The sequence below is a fragment of the Cephus cinctus genome, unplaced genomic scaffold (genome assembly GCF_000341935.2).
Source record: "Cephus cinctus unplaced genomic scaffold, Ccin1 Ccin1_scaffold0168, whole genome shotgun sequence".
Taxonomy (NCBI): domain Eukaryota; kingdom Metazoa; phylum Arthropoda; class Insecta; order Hymenoptera; family Cephidae; genus Cephus; species Cephus cinctus.
In genome coordinates this window covers 2,403,773-2,426,205 of record NW_014332892.1, presented here as the reverse complement: position 1 = coordinate 2,426,205, position 22,433 = coordinate 2,403,773, and the positions used below count along the sequence as shown (strand labels likewise).

Below are 22,433 nucleotides of genomic sequence, written 5' to 3'. Positions count from 1 at the left end.
GTGCATAATGTGTATATAGGGGATAAAAGACATTAGCTGCTCGGCGTAGGTGCGTGTTTACGCAACGATTCTTGTGCGTGGCACTGCGCGGGCGGTTTCTTAAGATGTCGGACCCCAGGCCGAATGTTTGGTCAGCTCTCTTGACACGAAATTAATCTAACGGGTGTCGCTGGCAATCGGTACGACCTCGGACAGGCCGGGTTATCACGAATTATTTTTCTCAGACTTATCGATACATGAGATTTATAATTGATATGAGATAACGAGAAAAATTAAAAAAAAAAGACTCTCAGTGTTTGCGAGGCACGATCATTTTTATTTTGGGTTTATAATTATGGCAATCGCATTGATCGCTGGTATTGACTGGTCGTTCTCAAATAGTGGCAGGAGTAATTGAAACCCGGGTAAAAGCTGTGGGCACTACTTTTTTTTTTTGGAAATTCAGATTTTTTTCGAACAAAAAAATGACCCACAAAATCCTTCGATTTTTGCCCACTCCAACGGGCATGACGTTTGTCGAGTATACGATGGTAAGTGGCGCATGGGTTACTCTTGCGGGATACTTGTGGAGTTTTGTATTGCGTATACTTACTGTAAGGACACCCGGTGTATGGTGTTCGCGGTAGGGTTAAAGAAACGATGGATTGTCGAGGGGAACTCTCTGTGGCGCGAGTCGAAACGACAGGAGGATGTTTACGCGTTGGAGCGTACGGTGATTGGTGATTATGGTTACGAGTGAAAGAAATATCGCGAGTACTAACGTAGGGCGAAGTAAAGAAAGGGAAAAAAAGATTGTCGATTCAGAGTTAAAAAAAAAAGGCAACTGATTTTCAAAACGGCGCATACAAATAACCATGCATGCCTGATAGGAATTATGGTGAATCGGAATTTAGAGGACGTGACGTTCGAATGCGGTGAAACGCGATACGTCAATAATTTATCGCGTCTGCTAAAGTATTAATGAAATGGTCTTGGTCGACTGATCCCTTGGAGAATAAAAAGGCAAAAATAACATCGTACGAGAGACGATACCGAAGATCCCGCGAGCCTCGTAATCGGGATTATCGTAGTGAGAGTAAATATTTTTGAGGGTCGAATCGGCGCGAGTTGACGAAAGTTGTAAAAAAAAAAAAAAAAAAAAAGGATCTCGACACATAATGACAATAAAATGTAAGCCAAAGTTAATCGTACATACGTCCACAGCTGAAGGAATGTCATGCATGCGCAGAGAGGATGAAAATTGAAAGGGATGTTTGCTGGATGTAAATAAAGATAATCCAGAGTCAACGAGTTTAAGCCTGTCTGGCCTGCTGAGCTTTGCCAACCATATCGATCTTGATGAATCCTTTCTAGAACTTGTGGAGGACGAAAGGAAACTCTGTCGCACGCGTATCCATCTTAACCCGGGCCGTTTCGTAATTTCATCTACGTAAAATTTCTCAAAAGAACCTTCAGCGTCTCGGCCGTTCGCGAAGTTCTAACCGTCACGGAGTGTGAAGGGAATAGAGAGTCTCCCGGCATGCGTCGGTAACAGCGCGCGACCCTCAGCGCCGCCCGGCGGCAGACGAGTCAACGAGCATTTCCCTCAGTTTGAATCCGTCCTTACACGGTTTTTCATCCATCAACCACAAAACTCTATTCACGTGTACGCATAGAGAGTATGTATACGACGTCCTCAGAAAAGTTCAACATAAATAAATTTTACATGGCGTTCACGAAGCTTACGGAGTTTTGACTTTCAAAGGTCCTAATATTACACAAGGTGTACTAACGAGCTGGTATGTTCCTCCATGTGCGTTCCCGACGTCTCTTTGACATCTGAATATTACGCGAAGCTCTCGTCAGATCGATTGGACACTGAAGCGGCCATATTTTTTTCCCCCTTTCTGTTTCCTTCACGAGACCATTTTTTGGATCGAAAAGGGAGAGAGGGACGATAACTCTGCGTAAAAGAATAGGGTTCACGGGCAAAGAGCGAAGACGACGAAAAAGTTGTCGCCTGCGGTAAATCTGGAGACGGATGAAATCTTGCTACTTTTTTTTTGTCCTTCGAGTTTCCTTTTTTTTTTTTTCTAGCAGACGTCTCTCTCCGCCGTGTTTCCAGGAACTCGACTGTCGGAGAGAGAACAGTATACGGAAGGTCTCGAAGGAACTCCTCGAGCGACAACACGAAAATAACCAGGCAATTCCCACATTGTAGATTCTCGTAAATTCGCTTTGTTCGACTTTCCTTCTTTTTTTCTTCCTCCATTCGTATAGAGCCCCGTGTCGCACTCTTATTTACTTTTCTTTTCAGTTCGACTGTCATTCCCCCGCGATCTGTACCACTGAAACGGTAACCCTTGGTTGTCTCACTGATGGAAATATAATACCAACGGACCACAGCTTCCCCGTGTACCACTTATAAATCGTTTGATCCCTGTCTGTCCCGACTACAAAAAAAAGTACGTTAAAATTGGCCAATTTCAACCAGACACAAAGCCGCAGAAAACGCAAAAGCCAAATGCGAACGAGCGTGAGAAAGTCAGGGTGCAGAAAATAAGTGACAACGAAGATTTAATTCTAACGCCGGAGAGGACTGCAAATATAACGAGAAGAAAGAAAAAAAACAAGAAAACAACAGACATAACAATCGAACGACGCAGAATTCCTCGAAAACCGATCGAGATATATTAGCGTCATACCCGCGACGTTTCAACCGTCAGAATGTTCCTCTCTCGTTTCCAAAACAGACGTATCGTTACTTGCGGACGTTATCGGCGATTCGAATAACGACAGTGGCGCCTCTGTCGTTCGCTTCGGTGAACCGACAACGCAGCGCCCTGCAAACTACGCACCAAGTAACGTTTACTTAACAAACTACTGGCTCTAACTGTCGCTCAAATAACGTATATCTGTCACGTACAAAAGCCGCCTTCGTCCCGTCCGATTAGCATCTACCAAAGACAAAAGTCACCTCGTGGCCAATAAAGAAGGACGCGCGAGCGACAAACGCATCGCCGTCACGCGATCCTGCTGAAACAATTATTAAGCGCGAAGCGCGCAAGTGAGAAATCGAGCTAGCATTGAAAAGCATAATCGCTGAAAATCATCAAGCCCATTAATACTGACTTTATCAGTGCTCAAGCCCACTACCATCAGCCTGCGTCGTGTAAGTATATTTGAATTTCGCGCCTTTAAAAAAAAAAAACCACAATCCTCGATTGTCGTGAACTAGGCCCCCGCATTTAAAAAAAGCTCTATTCTCTATTCCGTTTGGTACAAATGAATATAACTCGAGAACAAACGTCAATGGAAGTAGTACAAACGTCTTGTTATAGTTAAATTCTGGTAAAAACAATGCGGGGGCCTAGTTCACGAAAATCAATCATCGTTAACGAACGTTTATCGATTCCCCGAACGTCACCATACACAAAGACTTCACGACATTAAACCCAATAACAATTGTCTCTTGCTCTCAAACGTATTTAGCGAATCCATCGAGAAATTTCGATTCAGCGTAATCTGCTGAAGGATTTGAGTTTGAAAAATTGGGAAACCCAAAATCACTGAATACACCGTTAGGAGTTACATCTAACGTTGGCACCCCTAGCGCAACGCCATTTTCTATACACACCTAGGAATTTCATCGATTCGATCATATTTCCTTGATGGAAGGTCCAATCGATATCGAAGGCTTCACCAGGTATACGTAACCAGTGTACGCCCATGTACTAATCGACCTAATACAGTTAGCTTGGCGTTGCTGAAAAATAACACGGAGGTAGTGAAAAACTTCTAAGAAAAAAAAAAAAGGAAGAAAGAGTACCAAGCGACGCGGTAAATATACCGGGTGACTTGTGAGTAACGTAAGGGTATAAAACATGGCTGATATTGTTGCAAAAGAGATCACATAGCAGTCAGTGCCAACTCAACGGGATTGTTCGACTTTAGTGACCGAGGCGACAGCCATTAAAGTCCATTCCGTTTCTCCTCGTGTACGTAGAGAGGTACATAATTCTGCCGGAAATGTCCAAGAAATTGTAAGCAGCCACGATTTTACGAGACACCAGGAGTAACTGGTTGTTTTACAGAGCGGATTTATTTACTCGCCAAGAGGGAGCAACGATTGTCCATGGTGAACCTCGTGTGAATGGACCTCGTGCATCTTGTACGTTCGAGTGCTGGGATTTTTCAATATTTGAATTTTCCCGCCTCGTGAAAAAAAAAAAAAAAAAAGAGACCGACGACCCACAACTATTTCACGCGAGTAACGGTGGACCGAGGGACGTATTTAAACAAGGAAATAAAATGCACGGTTCCCTACTCGTGCATCGAGTTACGGGATATGATATTTTTGTAACAACAATAACCCTACCTATGTAGGGGCTGTGTATTATGCTGGCGGGTTTACGCCAATGCCGTTTAGAGGGTCGCCTTGTGTACCCAGGACGTATCTCTCGCGCCAACGAGCTGGTTTTGCGTTTTCGGCATTCGGAATGCCAACCCCACACAACCTCAACCGAGTAAACTCCCTATCTAGCATTTAATCCAGCGAGAAACCTTGCACGACGTGGCAATTCACGCATCGTTTCAACTTTAAAGGGTGTATTCCGGCAATAACACGAAGCCCTTTTACAACCCTTAAATTTGCCTTGTTCTTATATGGGCGTTGCTTTGAAAATTCCGAATATAAAAAAAAAAAAGTATTCTCGAAAGCGGAGATGAAAAGAAGTATTCGTATTCTTGTGTTTACAAAGGATAGCGAACGCATGTCAAAGGGACGTAGACGGGACGCCGTATGGTTTTAATGTTAATTCCCGAAATTTCATTACGTCACGAGGTTCTAAACAATGAACGGATGCAGACGCCATTGCAAAATTTATGAATTTTTATTGTTACTGTTTGCCGTGGATTTTCAGCAGTCCTTTTCTTTTCTTCTTCAATATTTCATTAGCGACGCACGTTAATAATTGTTTAACAATACGGAACAATCCAATTCGCGTTATGCGCGTGAGTATATATAATTAATATTGATGATGCAAATTAGATTGGTACGAGTATTAGGGCGCGTCACGGGAAAGAAAATTAGCGTCCAATTAGCGATACGTAGCGCGAATTATATTTCTAATACACCCTGAATTCGAGGTTCGCCGTGCAATTAGTCGAGATATAATTAAGAATGTCGTGAGTAGGAGTCATTTAATGAAGATCGATTAGGAAAAAATTGTCGAGAAATACGATACCGAGCAAGTACACGTATGGATCGAAAGGTCCAAAAAAAAGAAAATAAAAATATTACGTGAGCGCAGTACGTGCGATTAAATTGAGGAAAGACACAGGGCGATTTTCTATTTATTGCGGGGTGAAGTTTTCGGATTTGAATGAGAAGGCATGTGGCCTCGTAGCAATTTAACATCGGGGGTCGAGTAACGTATCCAACCCCCATGGGGGTTGTTTTGACGCCCTCTTTTTTCTTTCGCGCCTCTGAAAGAGCCAAAAACGTGAGTCACGATTCAGCCCTGCGAAATCACCGGAACCGATTCTCTCTGAATCTGCCCCCCACCACACTTGCACAAATTAAATCGAGACAGTCTGCCTCTATATGAAAAATGATGTCTCTGTACGAATTATGTCTCGGGCAATACTCTGTGCCTTCGTAGAAAAACAATAGAGCCTTTGTCAGATATTTATAAATTGCCTGACGTAGTCGTGAACTTGGATAATATTTTTTTCGTGAATCGCTGCTACATTCGGACAGCCAAAGAAACTAATTTGTTTTTGCTTACGACTTCCATTCGCACGTGAACTTAGAGCTGCTCGATTTTCTCAGAAAGAATCGAAGGACTCAGCCAGACATTATTTTTACATATGCGTTCATATTTCCCAGAGGAGACGGCGCGTTATTACATTAGAAATTAGAATATATGAGGCGTTCGCAAAGCTACTAAGCCTGACCGCACAAAGACATAATTCATCGTATGAATGTAAGGATTTCATAAGAACGATGATATCACTGCGAATGTCTTGAATGAAAATAAATCTTAATGCATATCCTGTTGATAATCCCGCCTGCACGAAAACCATTAGAGTTATCGTCGGCGATACTCGAAATTCTTAATAACATACATCATGAAATCGTGAACTAAGGAATAGAGCTTAGTTCTACGAATCAATTCACAGGTATCCCAATAGCCAAGTGCTTGGGATCGCCCGAAATACAATTCCGACGCGATTAGTGAATGCAACTTCGCCGGAGGCGACGCATCCAGTGGAAGAGACTAGGAAAAGAGCGACGGATGGAAGCATATGCCTTTAAGGGTAGAGTATAGCGAAGCTGACAAAAGAAGATACTATAACGTTAATTAAATAAAGCTACTCTTTGAATGAACGTCTGCGTGCGATATTCAGTAATATTAAAATACAAAAAAGAATAGGAGTAAACGCATTTTCAAACTTTTGGAGTTTTACGGTAGAATTGTGTTGTTCTGATGATTCAGCACGGCCGGAAATTTATCGTTTGATTTTTAATGGGACTAGGTGAGCATCGGGTTGAAAAGGAGAGACAGTAGCGCGGATAGAAATGACAGTAGACTCATCGAAATGCACTGACTGATTTTCTTGTTGCCTTATATGAAGCTTACCTCGGCTGCGGCGGCGTTGCATCCAATGAAAATCGCTGCGCCGATCGCAAGAGTCACGTATATCCTCGGCTGCATGTCGCGCGCCGTTTCTTGGGGCCCGTGGGAGCCCGGCTGCCAACACTTTTAACGTAAAAACCAACGAAACGTTCTTGGAGTAACACTAACCACGGAGCAACAACGCGAACACACCACACTGATCAATGATTCGTGCGACACTGAGGGCGCAACGATCGTCTACCTTCCTTTGCTGAGTGGCCGCCATGTTTTGTTAGCGACCGTGCTGCCATCTAGCGTCGAAGACCTGACCTACGGTTTATCTTGTAAGACGAGTCCTCCTTTTCGAATTTCGCAAATGAATTGACTGCGAATTCAATGTGGATTGAATTTATAATTTACAATTTCCAATAAAGGGACTTGTTAATAGCAATATAAAAATGTATAACTTAGTATAGAAAAAATTGTTCTTTGAATATCTATATGGTTCTGTTCCTTTTCGAAATTGCAGGAAAAAATGTTGCGCTTATTCTTTTATCTGGTGGAGAAATGGATTGAGAAATTGTTAAAAGTATTTTGCACATTATTGCCAGGCTGTCTGACGAAAGTTGAGTAACTATTGTTAAGTAAAATATCGTTTTTGGTGTTGTAAGGCGAACGTCTCTTGCTAATTCTGTAGAATTTTTTTGTCACGATTTGGGCAATTTCAAGAAATTCTATAAAACGTAACGCTCTTTCTTGATGCGCTCCATTGCACTGAGATTATAGAGAATTTGGATGCTGATATAGAATTTTTCAAAAAATTTGTACTCTTTCTCATTCAAGACTCTTTGGTATCGGTTGCTGGTAAATCTTTTTCGAGTCCTTTTAAAAATCGAAGATCCTCATTTATATCACGAGTATATTCCTCAATCTTATCACGCATCGTGCGAACTTCATTCTGCATACTTTTTACCTCGTCTTGAGTTTTTTGCTTCAAAATCTCCAACAATTCTCTGTCCTGCGAATAAAGTATTCATCGATACAAGTAAACCGTAAGATTTCTCGTGGTTTTAACAAAATGATTTGGCAATGCAAATAACGATGCAATAAAATAAACATTACAGTTGATTGCGATGTGGGAACGTTGTTTTGCATAATACTTAACAAAGATCACGAGTCACAATATTGTACTAACGCATTGCTCCATTGGTTTAAACTTTTGTAATTTAAGGTTACCATATAAGATTTTTCTTGTACTTTTTACACAACTGTTGCACGAGTAAAACTTTTAATGTCGTTGCATACTTTATATTGATAAAGATTTTGCATTATAATGGTACCTGCTTATAATAGTATTCGCTCTCGTACGCGACGTCCCTTTCAAAAAATTTATCTTTGCTCGAGTCACTTCCTTTTCTCACGAAATACCTGAAACCGCTGTAAAACAGTGAAATGCATCGAACCTACCACGCTTGGTAAGTTACTATCGCGTGTACTTAATGTAATTCTAAACGAGAAAATATAACCAAAAATAAAAGTAACATTTGTGTAAACCATACGAGACTTTGTGTTAATATATTTTACCTGTTCCCAGTGCCATAAATTCCTTTAAAAATATGCCGAAACATCGTTACTCAAAAATGGATACACCACAAAAGGACTCTTCGTTGGCGACGAATTTTACAATTATTTCAAGAGATACCATTAGTGCTTTACAGTAATTTAGAACAAAAATTATTTACAACTCATTGACAAAACAAAGGAAGACGGAATGTCACGAAACGACGTTTTTCAAGAAATACCACAGTGCTTTTTAATAACAGGATATGGGAAATATCTATATCTGTTAAATAAATAAAAAACAGCGGTCCTGTTTATCATTTAAACTGAAAGAAGCGAAAAACAGAACGCATGAGGTGGAAGTTTAATTTTCTAAATATAAACGCAAGTTTGATTATTTAAATCAGAGTTCGTGATAACTAGTAAAAGCAAAATATTTTATTTCTACGTAGGTTAACATTACTTATTTGAAAAAATTACAGTATGACGCATCGCTATCGCTGCATGATTCCTCCGATAGAGTTTGAAGTAACGTTTACACGTCGTCGACGAGAGACGATGAAGAATTTCGTGCAATCAGCGACATTTTACTTGTCATGCATATCGTCGATTCTCTTCTTATGGCGATTGATAGCTTCCTGATGACGTTTGATCTGTTCCTCGTGGAAACTGATCTCGTCGTGAAGACCTTCCCGGAGTTTCTGCAGCTGTTCTTTTTGCTAGGTAAAAAAAAAAACAATTTTAAAATCAAAAACAACTTTTAACGTCTTTCGAATAAATTGGTTACCTGATTGTAGAAGTACTGATCTTCGTGGGCAGCTTCCATCTTTCCAAAAGAACCTCCTGCGTCCCTGATGGTGCCACCACCACCACCTCCTTTACCAGCTCCACTGCCACGTTCACCGATCATCCTGACTTGACTATAAAATTATAAAGACATGCCAAAATTAATTTTCAAATTGCTTAAAATCGCATTTACTACAGTTAGCTTTATACCGAGTCTGAATTTGCTTGCGAAATAAAAATAAATGTGCTTGGTTCGATGACAGTGACAAATATGAACGCAATAAAGAACTGCGCATGTATACTTTATACGACGTATAGCAAACTGTACATCTATTTATACTGTATATACGTATCTAGAATATACTTTGCAATATATATGGCTATAGTGTTACAGTGTAGTCGTGTTATTTTTATTAGAAAAATGAGGTCTGCTGGGAATTGCCACTATATTTCGATCGCTTTCTTTGCGGTATACTAGAATATATACAAGTTGCAGCTAGAAAGATGATAGGAGTGTGAATGTGGGGATAGCCTGATGCGGGAAGAAGCCCTAAGGTAACAGTCAGGTAATTTTCATTACTATAGAATCTCTGAATAGAAACGGTGTCGCTTCGGTGTCTCTGATTGTTACCGGTGTCGTATTATTGCCAGATAAATAGTTGTTGTTAACAAACTTTGTTGATGAAATAACATGAGTGAATAATCAATTTCAATAGTGTCAATGATACCTTTAATTTTTCTGTAATTTCATACTGTGTTAAGATTGTCTTTTACTTGTTAAAAATTATTTTATTCGCTTGTTTTGTTCGATTAATCTCCCGTCGGCAATGAAGAATTCATACCGCACGGTGACTATCTCATGTGCTGCTTAGTGAGGGTCGTATTGTTACCAACTGTTGAACAATTAGGATTTAAAGGTTCGTATTGTAGTTATTCTTTTTGGGGAATTATTGTCGTCAAGCTTATAAAGATTCAGCAAAAAGGAGAATTTGTCTGGAAATATAATTTAATCATAACTACACATCAAAAATTTCAAAGAATTGGGAGAGAAAAAATAAAAACATTCCTTGTAGAAAGATGTACGTGAACTTTAGGTGACATAAAAAAAGGCACAGGAAAAAAATAAGATTCTGCTAAGGTGCTAGCTTTTAACTTTAGATAATGGCGATCATTCTACTGGCTGCTTTCGTTAAAAGAATGTATTTCGGAGCGTTGCCATTTTATAGAATTTTTATAACAATGCAATTCAAATTTATAACACTTGAAACAATTAACAGGTATAAAAGTAAGAATTACGACGAAGAGAAAGAATTCTCGCAGTCCCACTAACTTGTACAAATTGACTAGAATCAATAAAGTCATATAGTAATTAGAGGTTGCACCAGACATTTTTCAGAACACGAAATCAATATTGTATCCAGACGTACAGACAAATCTCTGGATACTAACTCAAAATTTAAGAGCACAATTTATTATGTAATTTCACGAATTCAGTCGATACGTAGACAGCCATAGAACCTAAGATCGATCATCGCACTGATTAGAATATTAGTACTTGAGCTTTCTTTAAATAAAACACAAATGAGAAATACAGTAAACAAAGTACGTAAGAGAAGAAAACTGTAGGACTGTAGTGCTGAAAAATTTTATAAAGGGCAACGAGCCAGTCACGTCGTCGTTGAAAAAGCCGGCGCAATTATGAGTTCGACAAAAGACGTACGTGTGAAGTTCAAATCCACCAATTACAACTAAAGCGACCAATGATATCAAATGATTTACCTCATGAAGGCCATATTTCTCGTGAGAATTGCGGGTACACGCTGCATCGTTAATTTCAAGTAATTCACTCTGTTCTGAACGAGCTGATTTCTTTACAAAATGACGAACTTTAAACACTGACTGTACGTTAAACTGAGTAGAGACTGTGAGACGTTTTTCACCAGTTTCAATGATTCTCAAGCCAGCCGCTAGAGGCTCTGATGTCGCAGCAAGTAAACCATTGGCTATCATAAGCATTCACGTAGTATAGGTATAATCAGTACAGTCTAACTAGTGACACAAGTTTTAGTATAGGCTTGTGATATCGAATTATAATGTAAAAATGAATATAGAAAATTGTTTAAAAATCAATATATCAATTCATGCTTAATAGAAACACTTTATTTCTTGTTCTCGATCAAACGTAACGCCGCCCACCTGTAATAATCGGCCGCTTGATTCTCAATCAGCCTTTTTTTAATTTCTGAAGCTTTCAACTCATTTATAGCTGTCTGTTTCTGCAATTCAGCTCGTTCCAATTCGATATTTAACATTTGTAATTTGAGATTGTGCTCCTTTTGTGCGGCTTCGAATATCCAGACGGCTCTTTGAATTTGTTCATCCTGACAGGTTAACTGAGGAGATGTAGCACTCTGACCGCTGTCATCGTCCTCTTTAAAAGTAGTTAAAAAGAGTATTAATTATTTTTTTCTTTAATTTTAATCAACAGGACCTACCATTCGTCTCGTGAAGTTGTCTAACTGTATCTCCAGTCTTTAAACGTTTCTGATCGACAAGATCCATGGGTTCGTCACTGTGTGAGATTCTTTTTCTTTTACGAAAAACGTCAGGTTGTTTGTCAAGTAAATTAGGTTGACTCGTATCTTCGTCATTATAGTCATCACTATTCGTCTCCAATTTAATTTCGTGAACAGAAATCTCCGGGGGCGACGATGCTGCCAACTTGTCCAAAATTGCTTGAAAATTCGTAGAGCCATCCGCGTCTTGACTACTTTCATCGGAACGTTCGGCATCGCAATCATTTTTTTTTGTACTTTCCATAAGTCGCCAGACCTCGATCGAGAGGTTAGAAGGTCGACTTTTAGCAGCTTCCTCAGGTCCCAAAGTTCTAACCTACAGATTTTTGTAAGAAGCGAGAAAGGAATCTTTGGAATACATAATGCATACTCTAACCTCGATTGTAATTATCAAAAATTGTAAAACGTAATATATCGATCATCGTTACCGATGTAACATTCTTATGGTACACAAAGTTGTATTTAACCCTAAAAACTAAGAAAACAAAACATAACTGACATTAACTATTATTTTAATAAACGCATTGATTTTATTACAAGAAAAATCGAACTGACCTTCTCTGCAAATGTGTACATTTCGATCCTAGCCTGAGCCTTCATCCTTCGCCATTGCTCGCGCATTCTCGTAATGTCACGTTCCGTCGAGAATCGTCCCCTAAAGGCACAATAAATCTGCTGCCAGGCAAGAGTCTTCATGGCGGATGCTGCCGCGTCGATCTTCTTATTCTCAATCGCATTCACGTGAACCTTTATCAACGAGAACAGAGCGCTCTTCTCCTCTGGTACCCAGTTTTGGGTTCTTTCACGCTTCTTCACGACCACCGTTGCCGAGGAAGCACTGCTTGACATTTTTTTTTAAATTTCTAACCGCCTATTACCTTCTCAAAAAACTTTGAAAAAAACCTTTAAACTCCTTGCAGCACGCTGACTCGTGCCGATTAGGTGCTGTTTTACCGTTTCCTTGTTTAACCGCAGTTTTAGGACAGTCAATTGTTTATCGGCGTCTCACCTTAATCGATTTCTACCGGGTGTGACAGTATATGTAAATTGCCATTAAAAATCTATCCTAACTCACAGATTTCGAATTTCCAAATGAAATATTTTATTTCCAAATTTTTAAAGCCGTTTTCAATCATTTATTGTTATATTAATTTTTTCAGACATTCATTTTTCATATATCGTACGTCCTAACGTCATACGTTTCAATGTAATTATTTGATATCGTATTTTAAAAATGTCATATTACGTCGGAAGACTTATTTGCATACACAGTTGCTCTAGTCACGCACTATATCATTGTAAACTTCTATAGTTTCTATAGTTTCTTCAGGTACGTGATACTAAATTGAATAAAGGATCTCCATATTTTATACGCTTCACGAAAACACACAGCGTAATTGCATCATCCCTCTCGTATAATTATTATCATCGAAAAATCCTTTGAAAATGTAAAAAATATCGAGAATCAGAACTATTAATAGTTAACGTTAAAAATTGTCAGGCTTTACTAGTTTTCATAAACGGACACCCGATATAAAATATAGACAATTTTAATCCCGACTAAGGTCGTACTAAACGTCGGCCATTTTGACGTGGTACTAGCTAGACGCTCGATATTAACAAATCCACGATTCCAGCAATCCGACGTTCCGCGCAACGCAAACATTGTTTCGTTTCATTTCGCGTCCCGTCGTAGAATCATATTGCGCCGATTCCAATATTTCCATCGTTTTATTGTCACATTCTCACGCACCTTCTGGCATCCTAGTCCAGCAGCCATTATCCTAACAGCTAGTCCTACGCTAGTCAACATTTCACCTCATGCAATCCCGACAGTCGGTCGCTTTCAGGAAATGACAAAATTAACAAACTACGTATCCAATCAATGAAATATTTCAAATACGAATTTTTTCCACGCTACGAACACTTACCCTTTGTTGTTCATAATTCCAGTTCGAAATCTATTTAAAAAAAAAAGTTTAACTGCATCACTTTACAAAAATCATGACGAACGATCATAAAACCTTGGATCCATTAGATCCCACGTTATTTACGTAAGAGCATTGAGTCCGGTCGCTAAGAATTCCCCCGTAAAGTTCTCGTACGTAGATGCAGACTTCTGTAGCGCAACAAGCAACCTTCAGTTACCCCAACGTGTCAGTAAGCTAACCACTGCAGTAGTCAGAAAACAAACTAAATTCTGACATACCAGTAGAATCATCGCTGTGAACAAAAAATCCACCACCCATAATCCAAGTATAATAAATCCAATTAGAATGAAAAGAAACTCTTAAAAAATCACTAAACTCCAACCGAAGCATAAACTCATACGCCGCCTCTTCTTACTCCATACCGGAATTTTATCGAACTACAAGACGTCCGGTCGGTATGATCTTCTTCGGAAGTGTTCAGGTGAGTTTTGAAACTGCAGTTATGCTAGTTGAAAATCCGGCTTATGTTATCCAATATAACCTCAAAGTTCAAATAATAATAAAACAACAAATTTAATTGCTATTTCATCATGCCAACGTGATTACTCACGACTTGCATTCACCATGGTAATGCTGCGTTCTCTAGGTTACACAAGACGCCATACGGCATCGTTAGAAAGATGCATGTGGATTTTTTAAAAATATTTCTCACTACTTCATCTTGTCTGTCCGCGCTTAAAAAATATATATAGAAGACTAAATCAATTCGTACAACTAGTTCTTACGTAACACAAGTATATATTCAATACCATCGAACGTGCATACTTCTTGGTTCTAATGATCGAAATAAATTATCGATAACGTTATAAATTGCTATTTACCAAGTGCTTACATAATTCAATCTACTGCAACGAACGATTGCGATTTAATATCTCGAACCTGTAACTTATATAATCGCGATTACACCGGCTGACCTACTGTCAATCGTCAAGAACCTACTGCACGTAGGCGCAAAACTGTGAAGGGCTTCGATAATGGAAATTATTGTAGATACACCCGTACTGAATACCTAACGTAATTACACTGTTGTGACGCCATGGCTAATATTATTACAGCTTTAAAATAATCAAGAAAATATAATAACAAGATAGATATATAAATATATATGTAATTTCATAATTTTTTTCTTCTTCGTGCAAAACACGCAATGCTGTTAGAAATATAATAATAATGGTAACGCGACAGATAATAATAACAGTAATAAGATATATATATAAGCTTGTTAATCAAGCGACTTTACATTGAAAATTTCTCCTCAAGGTACGGACAGTGCATTATTACCTTTTTTATTAAAAAAATGTATTTGTAATACAGACCATTGTGGGTAATATATTAAATAATTATTATATGTATTTTTGCAGATGCAATCGGAGTCTGTACCAGTAGTGCCATGCGAGGTTCCAAGAAAGGATTTGGTTTTGACATGGAAAAATATTTCATATACGATCAAGAAGAAAGTGAGTGATAATTTTTTGAGGGGATTTTTTGGAAAGCAACGGATAGAGCACGTGGAGCTACTTAATGGAGGTAATTGATTTGTTTGTTATAAATTTTATGTATTTTTTGTATATGTATTATTTGATCAAAATTTTTTGTTACAGTGAATGGCGTAGCGAAGTCAGGGACCTTAATGGCGATAATGGGACCTAGGTATATGGAAATTTGAATTATATACAATTTTTTGTATACTTTTTAGGTTATGCGATACTTATATTTTGTAATTTTTCTAAATTAACGGATATAGGTATGCTTGAATTATTTGAAATTTTTTTTTCCTTAACGTTATTTAATACGGAATGCATGTGCGAATTTAACGTTCTTAATTAATATCCGATAACCAACGTGGCTGCTCGTTGAGATCTCCGCGAGATAACAAGAGATATTTAATTAACGTGATTAAGTGAAATCGCAGATAATTTATCTTACTTCTTGAATTGGAGATTAATGTAATTTCAGTGGCGCTGGAAAAACGACCCTTCTCGCTACTATAAGTCGGCGTATAAAAGGTATAAAGAAATCATCATGAGGCAAGTATCAATGGATGATAAATGAATATCACGTATCGGTTGCTAATGGGTCTTTTAATATGTTTATTAATGACGATTAATACGAGATGACTAGCCCATTTGTCATATAGCGAAAAAGGAAGAGATAACGTAGATAATAAATGATCAATTTGAATTTCGAGTAATATTCATTGTACTTTTTAGACACTTTACGTTTTAAGATAGAACCAACGATTTTTCACTGGGAATAAGTTCGGACGTCCAAAAAACAAAATTTTGTAAATTTACCAATTGACGAGGTAGGAAAAATGAGAATTTAAAAAAAAATATATATGATTTCATACATCCAGGTGATACCGTTGGTGATATATTTCTCAATGGTCAGCCTGTAGACCAGGAACAAATGGCCAGGATGTCAGGATTTGTGCCACAGGAGGATTTAGCTGTGGAATCTTTGACCGTAGAAGAACATATGGAATTTATGGTATGTATATTCTAAACGTTAATTATTTCCTGTATAAGAATATTCATTATTTACATTAATGATATTCGCGACAGACGTTATGTCGAACAAACATGTACCTTCGTAACACTAGTTTTACTTCAACAAGTTCTTGATATGCAGGAACGATGAAAACTGGTTTTCACTTTTTTTTTAATTACAGAAAAGTATTACTTTGATGAGTTTTCCAATTAGATGCTAATTATTATATATAATTGTTATGATTCTATCTGTAACCTGAGAAACGTTATTTATAATATGTTGTTTGGTAAAATAAATTTTCTAATTGATAAAACGTGTGGAACACGTAGTGCCACTGGGATTAGTGATTTCTGTATTTTTAGGCCCGAATGAAAATGGACAGGCGCTTCCGCGCGGCTCCGAGAAAGGAAAGAATTGCTAACATACTGACGGAATTGGGGCTGTTTAAATGCAGAAATTCCAAGCTGTCGGCATTATCGGGTGGCGAACGAAAACGAGTAGCTCTGGCAGTGCAGGTAATTGAAACTCGAGCAATTACATTGATTGGCATAAACAATTAAGGGCTGTGATACACTTTAGTTACTTACGGAACCCAGTCTGCTATTTTGCGACGAACCTACAACTGGTTTGGACAGTTATGCAGCAATGGCGGTAACAAGAACTTTGAGGGAAGTCGCGACACGTGGTAGAATAGTTATTTGTTCCCTTCATCAACCAGCTTCTGGTCTGCTCGATCTCTTTCACGAGGTCGTACTTCTGACAGCTGGACGCGTGGCTTTTCAAGGAACTACAAAGGAGGCGACACAGTTTTTCAATGGGTAATTCAAATGTTCATTATGACTTGGCAGTATCGTAAGAAAATTGTCTGATGACATCGAAGAAGAAAATCCAACGTAAAATACACTTTAACTCCGACTGAGTAATTTGTGTTTCGTGAAAACTCGCCTTAAAGGTTAAGTGTCTCGAGTGACGGGTGGGCGAGTCGACGAATAAGAGACCGAGTGGAATTTTCACTCAGACATTTATCACGACTGTTACAAAAAACCTTTAATTTTATTGAGAATATTAAAGTGCCTGGGTATACGAATTTGGATTATCTTCGAAGACGAGCTTTGACGTTGAACAATTTTCGCACAAGGTTATCAGTGATTGTTTGCCTCATCTTTTCTGTCACTCTGTTTGTAGTCTGGGTTTACACTGTCCAACCACATTCAACAGCGCCGAATACTACGTTTCTCAGCTGTCGGTAATTCGCGGCAAGGAAATAGAGAGTTACAGAAAGGTAAGAAATGTCAAAATTAATATATCATTTTATAAATTTCGAAAATTTTACTTGTCAGGCACGTTGGATATGCGATGAATTTAACAAGTCAAGATTTGGTCAATCCGTCGCAACTGCTATTGAGGATTCGTGTAAAAAGTCCAATATCGATGAAACTTTACATCCCGTTTTTATCGAGCGGCCTGTACCTACTGGGGATTTTAAAAAAGTTCGTGCGATAACTCAATTCGAATGGTTAACATGGCGGGCGTACGTGGATTACAAGAGAAACTTTACTCACCTATTTTTAAGGTTCATTTTATATATGGTGAGTGGAGATCGATTATCATTTACTTAATGGATACCCGGTATATGTAAGTGCGACTGCTTTGAATGATCTTCGTCACTTCGATACGCTATTTTTTTTTAGAACATTGCCGTATTTGTTTCCACCCCTTATGCGTCAGTCATGGTGAACATCGATCAACGTGGTATACAGAACGTGCAAGGTCTTATATACCTGGTGGTCGCAGAAACAGCATTCACTTTCAATTATGGAGTCTTTTATACCTTTCCGCGTGAATTGCCGTTTCTTTTGCGCGATATAGCTAGTGATCTGTATCATCCAGCACCATATTATATAAGTAAAATTGCCATTTTGGTAAGAAATTTAAATTATAACTTGAAATTAAATTATAATATAATAAATTTAACTCAATCGTCAATCTTGCAGATGCCAGGTGCCATTTTTCAACCCTTATTGTATTCCATATTGGTCTTCAATATTGTTGGCCTCAAAGGTGGATTTTTAGGATTCATATTATTCGTTATACCTCTTGTGTTATCCGCTGCGTCTGCTTCGGCTCTAGGTAAAAATTTGTGTAGACTTAAAAGTTTATTTTTTTTTTTTTATTACAATTATCATTTCCTACAGGTTGCTTAATGTCAGCTGCTTTTCAATCCGTTGCTACAGCATCTTTATTTTCGGTGCCCCTTGACTTCATAACGCTAATGTTCAGCGGACTTTTTCTTCATCTCGGGTAATACATTATGAAAGTTTTTATTTTTATTTTTTATGCTTTACATTTTTTCACTTTAGGAACCTGCCAGCACACATAGCCTGGCTGAAGTATCTCTCTCAATTTTATTACGGAACAGAAGCCGTGTCTTTGTTACAGTGGCGTCAGATCGATCACATAGGTATATAAAATTATATTCAACTTTTCAGTCCTGCTAAGCCAAAACCGAAATATTTTGTTTTCTCTAAAGATTGTCCACCGGATCTGGAGGAACCTTGCGTGTCGACAGGTTTGGGAGTTTTGGAAAAATACGGATACGAGCCAGACAATTACGAAGTGGATATCCTAGGACTTTTAGCAATTTTTGCACTCGGCCATTTTGCAGGATTTCTCGCAATTCGTTCTAGAAGTCGTAAGGAGCCAGTATATTAGCCTCAATCGAAAGTGTTCACCGTACGTTATATCCATAACACGGGGTATAGTTTCCCTGACCAATTTCATAGTCAATCGATTAATCAAAAAAAGAACGTAAAAACTTCTATTAAAAAATTCACGAGAATATGACATTGCACTTACGTTTAAACGTAGCACGTACAGGAAAGAGGAAAAGGCTTATTGAAAAGATTTTTGATAAATTATCAGTGATTCTATACTTCCTATATAAGAGAAGGAACATACATACATATTCCTATATACTACACATATTTTTCAAAGCATATATCCTGCTTTGAATGTGTATAGGATCAGTGGAAAATTCTATAAGTCCATTCGAATCCCCAACAGGACGGAACATCCTTCAAACGTCCCTTGAATGTCCAGCGAGCATTGTACATGGCCGTCCCACGAGCATTGCGCCCTGAACGGCATAAAGTTGTACTAAAAATACTAACTAAACCTCCACTTAGCTATTTGGATTACATAATCTAATATGCTTCTACAAGTCTTACAATTTTGTACAACGTTTCGTTAAGTCCCACTTATTCTTTTTTACTTTATGACTAAAGTTTTAACTTCGATAAAAATCTTCCTAATAGATAGACTTGTTTGCTTTCTGGTATCTAACTCCAAAATATCCTATGACAAACATAAATAATCCAAGAAGATACATTCCTAAAATATCTGAATACAAACTTTTCCCTCCTTGTCCATATTCAATTAGGACTGCAGTTCCATTGTTTAAGCATGGCAAATTCTTATCAGGATAGCAAGCTGAAATGATATTAATGCTTTTATGCTGAACAGATGTCGATAATGATAACTCTATCATATGGCTTACCGATATAATCAATATGCGACCAATGGATAATAGAAAGGGCATCGAGAGTATAATAGAAAATGGATAAGTATTTAAGAAAGCCGATATACCATGGTAAGCTCCTGAAACATATAACGTCGAGTTTAAATAAAAAAATTTACTGTGATTTAAGTAAAAGGACAAAGCTATAGTTGGGGGTTAAACATGATTTTACCCAAGATTGTAAAACAGGCCAGACATAGACATGGCAATGAAATCAATGGGTGCCATTATTATCGGACCCATGGAAGGATTTGTAAGCCAGCTGGAAATCATGATTCCAAACGCGATCGAGCAAATGACTGTAGAGCTTAGGGAAATGGAGAGCGAGAGAAACGTCCATGTTAAATTATTAATCTCCAGTGTCAGTAATAGCATCGACGTAAAAATGAGAACCTTTATAACGTTGCTTGGTATCTGAAATAATAATAAGATAAATAAAAGATCTTGCCACGCATAATTATTTCATAACCAGCAAGATTGGATGCTGATAAGCATGGGAGACATTGATCTTACCATTCCAAGAATAAACGTCACGTAATATACTGCAGAGCCGTACATAGAGCTTTCTCGAAGATACAGAGGTGTCCTTTTGGGTATTTCGTATATGACAGCATAGGAGCTACTGAAGATAATTTGTGCGGATGTTATATATAAGGCACCCCTCGTATTCTGGATACCAATCTGTTCACGAGAATTGATTTCGTGGTAGATAAGGCCAATCATAATAACGCTAAACTAAACAGAGAAAGGTTATAAATAGATAAGAATTTTTCTATGCAATCAGAATTTCTGCACGAAGTACAAATTTCATTGAATAATACAGAACTCACGATGTAGGTGTGATAATAGAAAATGTTATGGTCAATGGATCTTTTTGCTTCCAAATAAAATCTCCACATTAGCCAATAGAATTGTGTTAGCCAATTGGGTCTTTGATGAGTTCGAATTTCAAATAGAATCTGTCTTCGCGCGGTTTCCGGTACTCGTGACAATGGCGATTTTGAGAAAGCAGTGCAGAGACGAGTGGCGCCATTGCTAGCTCCTAGTCGACAAATTTCATAACCATCACTTAATTGGTTCGATAATACTCTCACGTAATATTCAGCCTCATCAAAATTCGACGGACATACGAAACCCTCGCTGGTCAATGAAAGAAGAAAAGTCTGTAAATTTTGTGCAAGCTCGTAAAACAATTTTCTAATCGTAACTGATTTAGTAATACCTTTCGAAAAATGCCGTCGCGTTGCTCAAAGTTCCTGCGTAGGCAGTGGTGCCGTTAACCAAAAAAATGACATTGTTGAAAATCTTGTAAATGCACGTTGCTGGTTGATGTATAGTACAAAATACAATTGTATCGTTTCTAACCAGACGTTTAATGTATTCGATGACTCTCATTGCCGTTGACATATCTAATCCTATTGAAACACAAAGAATTTTTAAGAAATACAAATTCATAATATAAGTGCAATAATTAATTTTCCCAGTTACCAGTCGTCGGTTCGTCTAGAAAAAGTATTTTTGGATTCGTCACCATTTCCGACGCCAAGCACAATCTTTTCCTCTCGCCACCAGACAAACTTGACGTTAACGTGTCTCTGCATTCGTAAAGACCCAATTCCGAGATTATTTTCAACATTAACACTTCCTTTTCCGACCGAGTCATACTTTGATCGAGTTTCATAGCGCACTGAAAATAATATTGACAATAGTATTACATTTTTCACGGCCACCGCGTATATCAAATCATTAGTATACCACAAATTGCATATACTCCATGACAGTGACGGTCGGTGGTAAAATATCGACTTGCGGAACGAATCCTGATATATTAGACATGACATTCTTGGTTACTGAAATACCATTGACTTTGATGGAGCCAGAGATCAGTCTAACCTTTTTGGCAAGAGCAGCGATAAAGGTTGTTTTTCCTGCTCCACTAAGAAAACCAATAAGTAAATTAAATGACACAAAATATGGATAAACACTAATTACAAATACCTTGGTCCCATTACAGCTATCATATCGCCATCCTTGGCATAACCTGACACTAAAATAACAATGGTCTGTTATATACTAAAATAAAAATGTCCATATTTTGCAAGAAACTTAGTAAACCTATAAGAAAATTCAAATATCCAACAATTACTGGTCCATTGAAAGAAACAAGTAAGTTTCTTATCACTGTCCCGGCTCTTATATGTTTATTGAAAATTCCCACAAGTTTCCCTGATTAAGCCAAAACCCTACAGAGTTGGTTTGTTTAATAAAATTTAGATAATTTACCCCCGTGCAGGATATCAACCGATCCGTTATCAGCGTCCAGTGATTTTCCAAGTAGCTTTCGATAAATTTGCTTTGATAAATTAACTTTCTTCTGCTTTTCGACACGCACCATCATATCGTCCCACACGATATGAATATTGTTATTTTGACAATCGGGCGGGCTATCCGCGTGACTTTCCAAAGACATTCTACAAAAACTTTCCTCTGCCGTTATGTTACACGATTCCATTATACTTTGACGGTGATTCAGGGTGCACGACGCTTTTCCAACTGCACCGTATTTTAAGAGCTCGTGTACTGTATGCCCGTATGAACACAATGTCAGACTTTTCACTGTTTAATGACGATAACGTTATTTGTTCGGTTATCTAAACTCCACGTTTCATTTATTTAAATGCCTCATGAGTTTCCCCTACTACTTTTAGCGAAGCAAAATTCCTGGCCCTAGTCATGACATTTTCTCAAAAAGAGATTAGACGCCGGTATCTTCTCTTGCTCTCTCTTAGTTTTTTCTAGAATAGCTAATATTATAATTTCGCAAGTTTATTCCACTCGGTACGATCAATCCAGC

The 22,433-nt window shown here is 38.1% G+C and overlaps 5 protein-coding genes across 16 annotated transcripts in view; 1 reads left to right on the top strand and 4 right to left on the bottom strand.

Annotated features, from left to right (window-relative positions):
• Positions 1-6,854, bottom strand: part of LOC107264123 (syndecan) — a 49,329-nt gene extending 42,475 nt beyond the window's left edge. Inside the window, exon 1 of the mRNA XM_015732029.2 lies at positions 6,624-6,854. Coding sequence (XP_015587515.1) covers positions 6,624-6,698 — 75 coding nt within the window. The 5' untranslated portion in view covers positions 6,699-6,854. The remainder of the gene's footprint in view (positions 1-6,623) is intronic.
• Positions 6,855-7,003: 149 nt separating this feature from the next.
• On the bottom strand, positions 7,004-8,715 carry LOC107263866. Of its 2 annotated transcripts, none has more exons than XM_025081608.1 (3): positions 8,184-8,715; positions 7,940-8,036; positions 7,004-7,617 (listed from the first exon to the last, which is right to left on the bottom strand). In XM_025081608.1, exons 1-3 carry the CDS (start codon positions 8,225-8,227, stop codon positions 7,438-7,440), a joined length of 321 nt encoding a protein of 106 aa, XP_024937376.1. In that variant the 5' UTR covers positions 8,228-8,715; the 3' UTR covers positions 7,004-7,437. The 2 variants fall into 2 exon arrangements, with proteins under 2 accessions (XP_024937376.1, XP_024937377.1); XM_025081609.1 differs by having other exon boundaries at positions 7,940-8,027.
• A 330-nt stretch (positions 8,716-9,045) lies between these two features.
• LOC107264091 lies at positions 9,046-13,660 on the bottom strand. Of its 5 annotated transcripts, none has more exons than XR_001536828.2 (6): positions 13,453-13,586; positions 12,077-13,364; positions 11,441-11,837; positions 11,142-11,376; positions 10,725-10,948; positions 9,046-9,079 (listed from the first exon to the last, which is right to left on the bottom strand). XR_001536828.2 is itself a non-coding variant. In XM_025081606.1 (6 exons), exons 2-6 carry the CDS (start codon positions 13,464-13,466, stop codon positions 10,991-10,993), a joined length of 933 nt encoding a protein of 310 aa, XP_024937374.1. In that variant the 5' UTR covers positions 13,467-13,482; positions 13,576-13,660; the 3' UTR covers positions 10,976-10,990. The 5 variants fall into 5 exon arrangements, 2 of the variants coding, with proteins under 2 accessions (XP_024937374.1, XP_024937372.1); XR_003058734.1 differs by having other exon boundaries at positions 12,077-12,359; positions 13,453-13,481; XR_003058735.1 differs by lacking the exon at positions 13,453-13,586 and having other exon boundaries at positions 12,077-12,359; positions 12,425-12,604.
• Positions 9,303-19,317, top strand: LOC107264088 (protein scarlet). Of its 6 annotated transcripts, none has more exons than XM_025081591.1 (14): positions 9,303-9,500; positions 14,874-15,039; positions 15,114-15,162; positions 15,469-15,518; positions 15,869-16,002; positions 16,365-16,517; positions 16,582-16,820; positions 17,188-17,284; positions 17,343-17,591; positions 17,694-17,924; positions 17,997-18,132; positions 18,198-18,303; positions 18,363-18,463; positions 18,533-19,317. In XM_025081591.1, exons 2-14 carry the CDS (start codon positions 14,874-14,876, stop codon positions 18,712-18,714), a joined length of 1,893 nt encoding a protein of 630 aa, XP_024937359.1. In that variant the 5' UTR covers positions 9,303-9,500; the 3' UTR covers positions 18,715-19,317. The 6 variants fall into 6 exon arrangements, with proteins under 6 accessions (XP_024937359.1, XP_024937358.1, XP_015587458.1 ...); XM_025081590.1 differs by lacking the exon at positions 9,303-9,500 and adding an exon at positions 9,549-9,862; XM_015731972.2 differs by lacking the exon at positions 9,303-9,500 and adding an exon at positions 13,617-13,933.
• LOC107264089 (protein scarlet-like) lies at positions 18,907-22,124 on the bottom strand. 2 transcript variants are annotated; one of them, XM_015731977.2, is made up of 10 exons: positions 21,863-22,124; positions 21,578-21,626; positions 21,335-21,515; positions 21,068-21,266; positions 20,802-20,994; positions 20,410-20,719; positions 20,093-20,314; positions 19,752-19,993; positions 19,559-19,659; positions 18,907-19,491 (listed from the first exon to the last, which is right to left on the bottom strand). In XM_015731977.2, the coding sequence occupies exons 1-10, from the start codon at positions 22,089-22,091 to the stop codon at positions 19,310-19,312; spliced, it is 1,908 nt and encodes a 635-aa protein (XP_015587463.1). In that variant the 5' UTR covers positions 22,092-22,124; the 3' UTR covers positions 18,907-19,309. The 2 variants fall into 2 exon arrangements, with proteins under 2 accessions (XP_015587463.1, XP_024937360.1); XM_025081592.1 differs by having other exon boundaries at positions 21,473-21,515.
• Between the last annotated feature and the right edge of the window lie 309 nt (positions 22,125-22,433).